This window comes from Hyalella azteca, unplaced genomic scaffold, assembly GCF_000764305.2.
Source record: "Hyalella azteca isolate HAZT.00-mixed unplaced genomic scaffold, Hazt_2.0.2 contig16409, whole genome shotgun sequence".
Lineage (NCBI taxonomy): Eukaryota > Metazoa > Arthropoda > Malacostraca > Amphipoda > Hyalellidae > Hyalella > Hyalella azteca.
This window is the reverse complement of record NW_025946233.1, coordinates 173,642-187,951: the sequence shown is the minus strand read 5'-3', so window position 1 is coordinate 187,951 and position 14,310 is coordinate 173,642. Positions and strand designations below refer to the sequence as shown.

General features: G+C 39.0%; 1 protein-coding gene across 1 annotated transcript; it reads right to left on the bottom strand.

Moving 5' to 3' along the window:
* Positions 1-3,676: 3,676 nt before the first annotated feature.
* LOC108668585 lies at positions 3,677-13,722 on the bottom strand. The gene is made up of 4 exons (XM_018155825.2): positions 13,556-13,722; positions 5,213-5,527; positions 3,990-4,000; positions 3,677-3,757 (listed from the first exon to the last, which is right to left on the bottom strand). The coding sequence occupies exons 1-4, from the start codon at positions 13,566-13,568 to the stop codon at positions 3,677-3,679; spliced, it is 420 nt and encodes a 139-aa protein (XP_018011314.1). The 5' UTR covers positions 13,569-13,722.
* Positions 13,723-14,310: the final 588 nt, after the last annotated feature.

The following is a 14,310-nucleotide window of genomic DNA, read 5'->3' as shown; positions in this document are numbered from 1 at the left end:
TTGCAGCTTCAAAAAATAGGAGAAAACTTACATAAATGCTAGCTCAGAAAGTAGATACAGTATATGGCATGCATGATTGCAGTCAATTTGAAAAGATTGTTTCATAGGAATTTTCAAAAATTGCAGGCAAGAATGTTCTCTGTTTCTTAATTTTTTTCTGGATAAATTAGTCAAATGACATGGATCTTTTACTGGGTCAAATTGAAAGCAAGCTCACAAGCATGGGTACTATGGTCTGGTTCATTCATTCTTATTCACAATTTCTTCCTTCAAGAAGAGCCATAAAAATGGATGAAATTATTGGGTCACAAGCCTAAGTGAAAATTGGGAATAAGCCATCAGTGAACTGGAAAACAATGGCCATGAATCAAGCAAAGTTCGCCCGTTACTGCGATGTTTCCCTAATTTCATCAAATAAAAATAAGGAAAATGACTTACTTACACCTGAAATTCTTCAAAAATCACATGTGAAACAATAATTTTTATTCGCAATTTTATGTTACTTCTACCACCAAGTATTCCAGAGTGACTCACAAAACACCGGCCTACGCGTCAGCAACAATGAAACGTCACAAAATGTTGCCATATTTATTAAAAAGCCTTTAGAATGGAAACCTACCAAATCCCTATATTCCGTCACTGTGTGTGGCAATATTCGAAACGTGAGTCGTATTGCGTCAGCTACAATAAAAAGGAACCTATTAGAGCTTAAACTAACCTGCAGCGGGGATCAGCCGAACAATAATGACTAACGAGAAAATTCTGTGCGCGACGTTAACTTCCTACCGGTGTTGCCAAGGTAAAGGTACCTAAATCATAATTTTATTACAAAATGAAAGTCGCAAAATGTCTTAACACTACACCCCTACTTCCATAAAAATTTAGCTAGTAGCCTAAGTACGAAACCCAGACATATTTTCAAACATTGATAATGATTCAAAGCAGAATGTTTTTGCAAGGGTTATATAAAATGACAATGAATGATCAATGATGCCGATGATGGCTCAGAAAGTCAGAATAGCACACATGGCAAGTTGGCAACCAGCAATGGGAGGAAAATGGGACATTTCAAGCAATTAGAAAATAATCGGATAATGCCTCACAATCACTTTTCTGCCTTAATGCACCCTTGTATCTGAAAGGTCGACCAATTATAGACCGCCGACAGCTCACACATAATTCAAGCAACTAATTTGATATATACTGAACAGCTCTCTAGCATCATATGAATTGCCATATCGTTGTGGTCATGTCAGACGGGTTCCACTATTGCTGGATATGACATTCAATAATTACTTTGAAATCTTCATATATAAACTTCTTATTTAAAAGTATGAAAAACCAGTTATCCTGAGGAATACGAATTTAATTGCTCGAATTCTCCGAATGATACATAATTTTTCACATCGATGATCATCCCTGTTACGGAAACATTAAAAATTTTTCTTCTCTTAATTAATAAACGGTACGAAGGAACTTTTTAAAAATAAAATTCACCCACTGCCCTAAAAATAACACATATTTATTAATTAAAAGGACTACTTCATGAATGAATAATAGAGTTGACTCCGAATTCTGCCGCTTTTTCGCTGTGGGAGTATCCCAGCCGTGCTGCCGGTTGTCTCTAGTGGGCTTCGCAGCTGCCCAAACAGCAGAGGTTCCCCGTCGACACCTCTTTCGATGAACGTCGTGCGTTTTTGCTTGCCTGAAGTCGGAAGACATTGGCTTACTTTGGCCCTCGATCTTTCTCTTTAGCCGATGTTCTATTTCAGTGAGAAAACTTTCGCTCGCTCGAATTCCCAAAGCCTTCTTCTCTTCTAACTGCTTCCCGTCGCTATAAGGGATTCATCCTAACTCTGGCACTCAACCCTTGTACGGTCTGCGATTCACCTCGGTCCTTGCATTTGCGTTCCCTGAAACCCAGCCTCCTTCGCCCCCCCCAACTTCTCCCTCGTTAGCGTTACCCCATGCATCTCACAATTTAACTAAAAAAGAATAGAAGTGCCGGTGTCCAAATAGGGGCGATGCAGCCCCCATTTGAAGATGGCAACCATTGATCACCTGCACACTAAAACAAGGTTCCTCCCCCTTGGCCTACCGCCTGAATCTCATTGGCTAGCAATTCCAGACTAGCGCCCCGCCGCCCTCCAGACGCATCATCCACTTTTCCCACATGTCTCCACTTCTCCTGGAGAAAAATGTTTGAATGTGATCTAGCGGTCTTGCTTCTGTCTTTTCGTGACCTTGTCTTGGTAGACGGCCGCCTTCGCGGGGTGATACCATCCCACTCTGCGGAGACCACCATCAACAACAAGGTCATGGTCGTCACACCCCCCAATCGGTTCTCTTGGCGTGCTCATGTCACAATGCAGCGAATAACGATGGCAACAACAATGGTAGGAGTTTATTTAGATATCTGTACAAAATCTATAACATTAAATAAATAAATGCAAATAATTTAACTGAGCGTGTAAGGCTAGCTGCAAGCTGCAGCTAACATTAATCAAGCGCATCATGGTAATCCGGGGTCAATATTGTATCATACCATAGATACACAAGAAAAATCCAAACGACAAAATTACCCTAAACTTGTCAACGATTATGACGAGGGACACGATAATTACTAAATAAATTAGTTTATTGGAAGACTGTGTCACCACCCTGGACTCACTGGATTACGGCGATTCCCATGCGGCGGTATGCGTTATCCCGAATCCTGTCATTCATATGCCAAATAATATTACTAATAATAAAAAATAACAGGATAATTAAATAACTACCTATTACACATAATTCTACATGGAAGATGAAACTTTGGTTTGACTCTCGTTGTAAACCATTAAAAAGATTTGCACCGCTTAAATAAAATGAATGAACCAATTAAATTTCATATTCTGGTCCAATCCATTGGCCCCCGTTCTGAAATGCCTTACAATAATTCTTTCACTAGTAATATATTTTCTGGTCCTGGTAATATCCCGACATGATAAGTATCCTGGATACGCGCCTAAATTTCTTCTATACATTAGCGGCGGTAGGCTTGACAAAAACAAACATTTCCAAATATTTATACGATTAATTAATAAATGTAGTTTGAATTTTGTTCGCTCGTATGCATTTGAACAACAGCATAGTAAATTTCATTCTGTTATTTCTTAAATGAAGGAGGAATATATTGAACCTCCGAAGGTGAACTGAGAACGATTCTCGATTGCATATGACGACGACTGCAGCTACATTCGAGACTGTCTTCATGGTTTGGTCATCCTGGCAGTGAGGTGACGCAGCACTGTCGGGATGTCTTCCCTGTACGAGGGAAATGATGATTTAAAACAATATTGTGGATAACTCCAATAAAAGAATAGCACATTGTCTCAGGATGAAAAAAATATCTGTGGAGGAGCGGAATTTAGACTTATATGAGCGATCTACTGATGTCATGGCTGTGCACTGTGCAGTGAGTTACTTTTAGAAATGTGGAGGAGAATTTTCGTAGGAAAAATACCAATAGCTTCTTCATATACCGGTCTTCACAATATATGTTCGTGATAAAACTACAGAAGAAATCAGTAGAACATACAAAGAAGAGATCACAGAGAAAAAAATCTTCTAAACAGAGATGCAAAGATGTTCTTCAGAATAAACAAACATGATTCCTTCAAATTCTAGGCACTACTCAGAATTTTTGAGAGCAAGCCTTGACAGCAATTGCGTTTTGAGAGGCAAAAATAATCGTGAGCAGGACCTGCTGCTCTGCCTGCGAAAAAATAATACCTCAGACTGAAAATGAAACACTTTTTGGAAGCCGCGAGTAACTCGTTTCTTTCACAGCTACACTGACCCCGCAAACGAATACTTGCATCAAACCAAGCTGTTGAGACGGCGAGTGCGAGCGACGCTCTGTACGTTGAATAGATGTGGACCGCGTAATTGCAATGCAAATTTTGCGTTGTGAATAAAATTTGTGCAAGACGCTGTGAATAATTTACCTTTGACGGCCCTGAGCAATCATAGAGTTGGTACAAGTGCAATATGTATAGTATTTAGGGATTATTTGTTTTAACGATGGCGTACATGTGCATACACATGTTAGATGTGTTTGTTGCACCAATGTGGCGTCAGCACACCCACCTCGTACTGCAGCAACGGAGACAGCAGAACACCTACCTCGTACTGCAGCAGCGGTGGCTAGGGTGGGGGTCAAATTTTTTCCGAAAAATTCTCACCCCACCCACAAAAATTAGAACTTCGAAAAACAGAAAGGACCAATTGATAAATATGGTCCTTACGCATCGAATGGTAAGCGTCTCGATGTTGTTGCTTGAAAGCCCTAGAAGGAGATAGATTTATACAGTACCCCCTTTTTGGCTGTTTTCTAAGAATTTCACGTTTTCTTTCATTTTTTAGAAAAATTCACACGAACAAAAAGTCTTAAATTTATTTTTTACATATGTGTACCAAGTTTCAAAGTGATCCGTCTGCAAGTAACCGAAATAAAATTTCCACAAGAAATTGGAAATTTCAATTGGAAATTGAAAATTTTATTTCGGTTATTTACAGACAAATAACTTTGAAACTTGGTATCAAATGTAAAAATTAAATCTAAGATTTTTTTGTTTGTGTGAATTTTTCGAAAAAAAATGAAAGAAAACGAGAAATTCTTAGAAAACCGGTGTTTTTTTTAAGGGCGACTTGAAAGTCAGATTTTGCGGTAAAGGGATAATGGTTGAAATTTTAGGGGAACATTGCATGCAAAAGCGTCTAATGAAATTATAGAGCAAAATATAGGTAGAGGAATAGTTTAAATATCTTTGCTGAAAAACTGCGTTTATAAGAAAGTTTGTTCTATATAAAGAAAGTTAATTTATTTACAGGTTAGAAATAACATAATCGATCCAATACGAATAAAATTTGCAAATAAGATGCATGTACATCAGACCATTGAGCGCTTTAAAAAACTGCATTGTTTTAATGTATAGCTGAAACAGCGTCAATTTTAAAATAATTAAAATATTCTAGTAGTAGAAATCAATTGTAAGAAGAACATTAAGATAAAATAGATATCTGTCTTGATTGCGACTTACGCCTGAAATAGATTAATGAAATGTAGCCTAACTATTTGTAATAAGATATATGGTGCTGCGCGTGAGGCAGCGCCAGGAGTGTGTGAGGCAGGGTATGCAGTAGGCATGGTGGCAGTGAGGCAGGGTACCTGGTGTGAGGCGTGAGGCAGCGCCAGGAGTGTGTGAGGCAGGGTATGCAGTAGGCATGGTGGCAGTGAGGCAGGGTACCTGGTGTGAGGCGTGAGGCAGCGCCAGGAGTGGGTGAGGCAGGGTATGCAGTAGGCATGGTGGCAGTGAGGCAGGGTACCTGGTGTGAGGCGTGAGGCAGCGCCAGGAGTGTGTGAGGCAGGGTATGCAGTAGGCATGGTGGCAGTGAGGCAGGATGGCGTACACGCCGGGCACGCGGAGGCAGCGGCAGCACTCAGGCCGCCTCGTCGCCTTGTGCTTCATTACGAGCTCCGTCACTGCACAACATTAATAAGTCGTGATAGAAAATTAATAGACATAAAAGAAAAATTTCTAAAAATGAAGTAATAAAGTGCGACAATAATTGTGTCCTGGAATTCAAAAACTGTTTTCCAGATATTATAAAACATTTCAAAACAGAAAAAACAAAACTGGGCGTATCCAAACGGTAGAAGATATCCTGTAGCGATACGAGACGAAGTGAATGGAATAAAGACTTGAATATTTTGAGAGATTAGCAAATTTGAAGACGTATGGCTACAAACAAAATTTGACTTATGAGCTTTTCTCTCACAATTAATATTCGATTAGCTTGAAACAATCTCGAATTACGCGGACCGTACTGATGGTCACAGCGGGCCGCTCTTAACTCTAACGGCAGTAAGCTTATACAGGATGTTATTATTGGCATCCATTGTTGTCTTAACATCGCCAGTATGGTTATCTGGTTTGATGACAATTTCAGTCTCTGTTGATGTTAAGTCAAATACAGGCCACCAAAATTTCTCGATTAATTATTGAAGATCATCATTAATCATTCGTTAATGGATTACAAGACTACTCGAACACAATATTTACTAGATATTTGTTATCATTGTGGAAGCGTTATGAAAAAGGTTATTGAGTGTTATATCTGAAACCGAATAAATATTCTTTTCAAGGGGCGCTAAGAACGTCATTATATAAACGTCTTTACAATAAACGGAAAATAAGATCGCATCATTTGTCGGCTACTCCCAGAAGGCTTTGTGAACCTAAACCTATTTGTTCTGGGTTGCACCCAGCGTTTCTCAGTAATGTTCTGTCCTTTGAACTTCTAATGAAGACGAATTGAGAGCAATCGTTTCTAGATAACCTGATATCGAATTCGAATGCGTGCCGGTGACGCGAGGAAGTTTCTCGAGAACCTTTGTCGATAGCAACATTTATCCGCTGAATGCAATGGATGTTTTCCCTTGCTCTATGTTGTGTCAATAATGATATTTGTAGGCCTTGTTAAGCAATAAAAGGCCGATTGTTTGAATTAAACTATTACATTGAAATTGTTGTTAAAGGAGGATGATATCCCAGCAAATAGTAAATTAACGAATTGAAAGAATTTCCGCTGATGAAAATTAAGGATTACCTAGAACTATTTTGTAAGGCCGGTGATTGAAGTTTTACGACATGGGCGTCCTGGTCTCCAGAGAGATTAGAATCGAATTAATTCCTCTCAAAGCGTTCGAAGCACAATTTAACATATTGAAAAACCATTGCTTTTTATGCGCCCGGAATTTGGTAAGATCGCTCATCTAATTAATATGACGACACCTTCTTATACGACTGGAATTTAATAAGACCGAGCATCAAATGAGAAGTAGGCCGCCACAGCTTTCCGCTCCAGTTCTTTCCGGGAAAAACATTGTACTGTACAATATTGTTCTCACATATTAAATGGGCTCAGTTGTTTTTAAAACCAGAAGATTGTTTAATAAGAACTAAAATGATACAATTGCACATGTACATGTAACTAAAAGAACGATATAAGCGAGTACTCACGTTTGAGTGTCATCGTGATGGTATAATTGACGAGACTCACGTCACACCACACGTCTTGTTCTGCTAAAACTAATTTAATCTAACACTTTTATCAGACGCAGCAGAAGTGATTGATCGCTCGACACGCGTATTGTCGGCACCAACACTTCGTGCTTAATTATACCGACACTGTTTGATCGATTAATGGTTCGGGTAGGAATAGCCTTACAGCACATCAACCGATTCTAACTTTAGTAGGTGAATTGTTGGTTTATGCAATTTAACAGGGAGATTTTACCTCAAAATTACGAAAGGTTATTTATTGAATAAAAATATAATTAATACTTCAAACCTTGACAAAACAAAGCTATATGGTCTAAAGCAGGAGCGAGTACATGGTTGTCGGCGTCAATAAACTGATGCGTAAAAAATGAAGGTCGGAAAATATTTTCAATTTTTAAGTGAACAAATTTTGAGAGAAGTGTTGCTTCTGCCGTATAGGCCCTTGTCGCGCAGTCTGTATACTAGTCCTGAAAAGTTTACAGTGACACTATAATTACAGTCAGGCAAAAATGGGCCTATTGCTGCTTTTTATGATAACAACTCGATAATATTTATCATCGCTGATAGTAAACAAAAATAAACGAGAGATCTAACATCCGGAGTGACACGATAGATAGGAAACTTGTACTTGTTGGCTGAGGTCTTGTTTTGTGCGTTGCATTCCATTTCTTACGTAACATATACAACCTATCATAGTGACTGGACACATAAATTATCGAGAAACACAGTTAAGACATTAATAAAGGAACCTTAGGTTCATTATCAATTAATGCTTTGTTTATAAAAAGAGAAGATAAAAGGGTTGAGTGATGCAGTGTACGTCAAGCTTCCTTGACACGCACAAACACGCACGTTCGTGTCTCACACGCACGAGAACCTGACTTAAAAATTCAAAGTTCATGTCGATTAAAATATTAGATTTCATGCACGCTTATTCTTGCAATACAAATTTAATCCAAATAATTTGGCTAAAAGTGGTTTTATGGAAAATCTATGTGTAAGTTAACGTGAAATTAAGCTAAAACGAATAGTTATTATAAATTCAAAAGCACCTCATACCGGAAACGATTTAAAATTCAAATTTCCAGTGTAAAGAAGTAACACAGCGAAATATATGACCACAGTTGCGGATGAGAAATAGAAAGTAGAGAACAATTAATGAAACAACCAGTTATTTTTGTGCGGAACTCGGAGCAAAGACAGTATACGAGTACCTAGAACAATCGCCGTCTGAACTTATAACGATACGGAGGCGACGCGAAGTGTCCGGCACGAGGACACAGGAAAAAGTGACCACCACAGCAAGTGGAAGGAAACTAACTAAGAGCTAATTGCGTATGACACGGTAGCTCTGGTCTTTGTGATTAATAAGTCGTTTCCTGGGCAACATATGGATATATCCTGGACAACATCTGGATATTCTCTGGACAACATCTGGATGTTCCCTGGACAACATCTGCATATTTCCTGGACAACATCTGGATATTTTGTGGTTTTAATTAGTCTCTAAAACTCAGACTTATGTACTTACTATTCACAAGATAAAACCAATTCTGTCGAGTCTCAATGTTGCTCGCACTAATAATAGGATTTGATAATAGATTTCACAGAATTGGATGCAGTGACAAAGATCAAAATGTCCCAAAGAACCTTCGTACTCTGCATTTAAGTTGCCTCAATAAGCGGAAGCTAATATTTTTTCAGGAGCTAAATGCGACGCCTCCGAGGCTGATAACAATTCTAATTTCAATGCATTTAAGCTCACGTTCAAACCACTGCAATTGACTGGCTGCTACCAACAGATACGTTTGAAACACCGGCAGCTCTTTCTGTCACCGTCGCGTTGGAATTGAAGAGCTTAGTTCCGAATGACGTCTTTATGCCAGAGACGTAGTCATTAAAACCCTCTAGTGATTAAACTGTTTGTTAATTATTATTACACTTACACCGGATCAAATACATTGACACCGATATAACCTTTATATTATAGTTGTAGATGGTCACGATGCTATACTTTTAAGCACTTGTTTAAGTTTCAAGTCACCACGGACGTCACGGGACATGACTTCGTTCACGATGTTTTACTTATAAAACTTCAATTTTCAATCACCCTTGAATATGACTTCGACTGGTAGTGCGGAATAACCATCATTGGTTGGTTTCAGGTGGTCTTTCCGCGGAGGTGCGTTTCTAGAGTAATTCGTGATAATATTTGTGACGTTTATTGATAGTTTATCTTGTTGTGTATATTTGATTATTTTTGGGGTGTTGATTCCGTACGTTCACTTTAGGCTAGTTAAATTTTAGCCTTATTTTATTCATTTCAGGAAGGCATCGATTCTCGTATCTGAAACTTTTTTCTCTACAACTTGAACTAAAATTTTAAAAATAAAAGCACAAATGAAACATAAATTTTGATAAGTTAGGCAAGCATGCTCAACTTACGTATTTTATAATTTATTTAGGCATTTATGTTTTTTTTTGCATATTCATGAAAATCCTTGGTCCAGTAAAGTTTTAGGTGTGGATATGAAGACGATCATGCGGTTTCATGGAGAGGAGCAGCTGGGATCGGGAAATTCACGCTTGTTATAGTGATATCAAATAATAATAAAAAATTATTGCGAGCAAGAACGTTTTAGCAACTTCAATTATCCTGCTATGAAATGGGTTGAACTATAATGAATGAATTTAGAGTTATCATGAATTTGCAACGCTTACAATATTCAATTAAAGTATTGTGCTGTTTTATGGTTGTATTGAGAGATGCGAATGATGTCTTTAAATAAATTAGCGTGCAAATTGTTGTGCTTGAAGCTGAAGCATAGATGAAATCTTGACCGTGGCTGATTTATGGTCAATTGTGAATCGTAAAGCCGTGTCGTTCCAAGGTAGTCGCTGCATGTCGAGATAACAAAAAAAAAAAACACAGATACACACACACACTCAGAATGAAAATTATATCGACCGGGAGGTCGATATAATTTTCCACTCTAGTATATTCATTCCCTGACTCAGCAGTTTTTTTACACAAGTCTCGTGACACTGAGTCAACCTTGTGTCTCATTGGCACCGCAAGTCTCGTGACGTCGTGAGGTTGAGTCAACCTAGTGTGTCATTGGCACCGCAAGTCTCGTGACATTGAGTCAACCTAGTGTGTCATTGGCACCGCAAGTCTCGTGACGCTGAGTGGACCAAGTGTGTCATTGGCACCGCAAGTCTCGTGACGCTGAGTGGATCTAGTGTGTCATTGGCACCGCAAGTCTCGTGACGCTGAGTGGACCTAGTGTGTCATTGGCACCGCAAGTCTCGTGACGCTGAGTGGACCTAGTGTGTCATTGGCACCGCAAGTCTCGTGACGCTCAGTAAACGTAAACCTATGTATAAAGTCAATTGCTATGCAAGTCTCGCCCAAATGTTTGCCGCTGATTTCCGTTGATGGAGATACCGGAATCGTGACGCGCATCCCAACCGGATATCGATGGCGGGATCAGCATTGGCTTGTTGCAACGTTGCGTTCCATTTTTAAATATGAAAGCGAGTTGTGTAACAACCTGAAGAGCTGCTTTCAGCAATGGCACATTACCTGCAAGCGTCATTTAATGTAGCTAAATAATTAACATGTGATAATATTACGTGAATTTATAGTGTGCGGGGGTAATTTTAAATTTGAGTATGAACGTCTGTAACGATGGAATCCTGAAATTTGTAATACATGATTGACGTTACGACTGCGACAATTTAGCATTGTATAGCATTTTTAAAACTAATATAGACCAGAGTATTTCCCCGCCAGAAGACAGCGAGACAAATTATTACTTCTTGATTGTAATAGCTAACAAAAATAAGAATCATTTACGAGCTCACGTTGTGAGGGATCATTTGTGGTTCACACGGTCAGACGATGGGCACTGTATACGGCGAGGACATCGTGCCGTCGTAAACGTTTACGGCTTCCAAATGAAGGCTTTTAAGGAACACTCCCCGGGGAGGTGACACTTATTCCTGAGACCCGCCGTGTTTCTGGCCATTTTATCAAGGTTATTTTCCTGGGACCCGTGCAGAGTTGAATTACGTGTCGGCCTAGCAAATTCTCTTCTGTCCGCCCGGGTAATGAGAGTCGCCTGCGTAAAGTATTATTTATTTTGTCTTCATGAACAGAGCCTGCAGAGGAAATTTATTCGTGAGAAGTGCAGGAATATAAATGTGAAATAATAACTCGCTTGGAAAGAATAATATACTAATTTAGATTTTATACAATGTTTTTCTTTTGCTACCAGCGTTGCTACATCCATTAATATGCTGGCTCGAAGAACGCGAGCGCATTATTTGAAAAGTTTCAAGAAGAGAATTTTCTCCGAGAACTCACCTAATTTTCTCTGAGAACACACAGAATTTTCTTTGAGAACTCACAGAATTTTCTCTGAGAACACACAGAATTTTCTTTGAGAACACATAGAATTTTCTTTGAGAACACAACATGGCAACGTAAACATGCTACCGAGTAACACGAGCCGTGGCCTCAGGGCAGCGAAATCCGACCTGCAAGAGCCTCTTGAGACGCTCGCCATCGTCAGCGCTTCTTCTGCGCCGCTGCTACGCGCGTGTGCAAAGAAAGGAAAAAGCTGAATAATCTCCTGCGTTAAATAAAGGCTCAAAAGTTTCTTGGACACTTTGTATGATTGACATAATACCTCACCGAAAGTTCTTGTAAACTTTCTACATAGCTAGCCTTCGCGTAAATGAAAAGAAAAATCAAAGTTTGATTTCCAGCGGCAGTCTTACAACAGAACTCTTATTGGAAAGTTCGTGTGTTAACATTTCTATTTGACTCAAGCGTTTAGTGATACGATGTTGGAACTCCCTACGGCGTCGGTCAAATATTTGCTTTGCAGATTACTTGCCCTCAGCAGACCGCAGTTTTACTTCTTCTCACATCCTTTATTTGCCAAACAAAAGCCTTTGTATTCATGGATGGGGAATTTCAAAATTTAAGTTCAGGTCGCTGAGCTTATTTTGTTGAGATTTGAATCGATAAAAGAAAGATGAATTTTTTAGGATTAAAATTACGGTAACTTGTTGATACTACATAACACCACGCAAATTTTTTCGCAGAATGATCCCGAAGAACTAAGGTTGAAGAAGGTGACATTCATTTGTAGGTAAAATCATGTCCAGAAATTCTAGTAGCTGATTTACTACTACTGTTTCTCCAAAAGTGAAGTCATTGGGCATATTTTTGAAATTAAAATATTCTCAAGCCCCTTAAATAATTATTTGTTCAGTAATTAACAATATCATTTTTATTTGCGGAAAATTCAGTATAATGTGGTCTGGGTCTAAGTTTAAATGAATTATCACAAAACCAGTCAATATTAACTTGAATTTAAAAAAATTTATTGGGCTTAGTCCAACTTGCCCATAAACCGATTGACGCTCATGTTCTCCACGGTTCTTTCACAGGAGTTTCTATTCTAATGTCTTTATTACCTATTATTAAAGAAAATTATTCCGTTTTTAACATTTACTCGACATAATGCAACCGTATCCGTAATGCAACCGTATTCTAAATTCCGCCTGGGGGTTCGCGCGTGTTCCATTAGGACTGCACGTGATGCAATACGAATAGCTACGTGATCGATCGCTGTATAGGTATTTTGCCTGAGACGCAGAAGGCACACATGGGAATTTCAAACTAGATAATTTATAGATCCATTTCCAGCCCGAGAACTTTTCTTATGTCCAGAACGTAACAAATTATGACAGATTTTTAGCGTGAACTTTGGAATTCAGAGTCAAAACGACGCACAAGTTGTGCATGATGGCCAGTTTATGATGCGTGGGCGATGACAGACGATAAAGTCTGAATTCGAGAATTTGTGACGCGCATATATATTTTTCTCGCATAATTTAGCTTTAAAATTAATGGAACTTATGTGTGACGATCGTTCTTTTTTTTTGCTTTTTGCTTTTTCTGCTACTTCTACCTGGTATTCATTAAAGTTTGTGAACAGTTCTAACATTACTGTATATTATTGTAGTTTATAAGGCAATCGCGCATTCATTGGAACTCATCACAAACATCATCGGTTGGTATTACAGGGCTGCTAATCCCCACATACATTTTATGCGTGAGAAATTAGTTTTTCTTATAATTGCATTAATACTTTTATAATGATCAGATTATCAAGCACCCGATAATCGAAATCGGCAGGCGGCGCTTTATGAATGACCGAACAGTGGACTTGGCGTAGAAGAGAAAAAAAAAGTGACAAAAAAGATGCTAAATCAATGGCACTCCTTTAAATTTGTAACAATTGATGGGCGAATCTTTTTAATGGTGGAATGGTAGGGAGTGAATGATTGTTCAGCGATTAGTAGATGTGCACGAGTCGCTTGTTAGTTGTAACTGTTGTACTCACCAAAAGTTTGTTTAGCCCACTGACCTTGAGGCTTCATCCTGTTATATTTATACTGCAATTTGAATATTTTTTTGAATTATCTGCCTTCTACAAGTCCACTACACGACATGCAAACGCTACATAACCTGCCATTGTTCTTGTCTTGAAGCTCATCACAATAAGGCTCAGAACAAACACTGTGTCGGGTCACAAGCCTACACATGCACTGCTTCGCCTCTACTCATCTCGCTGACCCGCATCCAAGCTTGCGCAATGAGTACAATTTACGCACCAGCTGGCCTTGTCATCGATGCCTGAGTGAACTGACAACATGAGAGCTATACAGTGAAATGTTCGGGCGCGTATATCTGATAGTTACTCTCTGTTTCGCTACATTATATGATGCGCTGACTTGAGAAGAACGGAAGACCGAACATATCATAATGATACGTGGCACTTTGCACACTCTCATGTTACCTACACTAAGTAAATTCGTGAAATTTTGTCTAAATTAATTAATGAACTCTTTGACATTGTTTGGGTAATCATGATCAAAAAATGGTGTAACTATCAGTGATCCGGATAGTGAGTACGTGTGAATACAGCGTTGGTAGTTCTAGCTTTAGTTTACATTTTAATAGTAAGCATAACTTTTGTAAAGTTGCGAAGAAACGCGCCGAACGATGTTAGGCAATTACAGGTTGGATGTGGCTTGGCTGCAAAGTTGGGGTGGAAAACCGTGAGCGCGAGTTTGTATATAGTTCGGAATGGCCGAGGGTATTGAAAGGGCTGACCCTCGT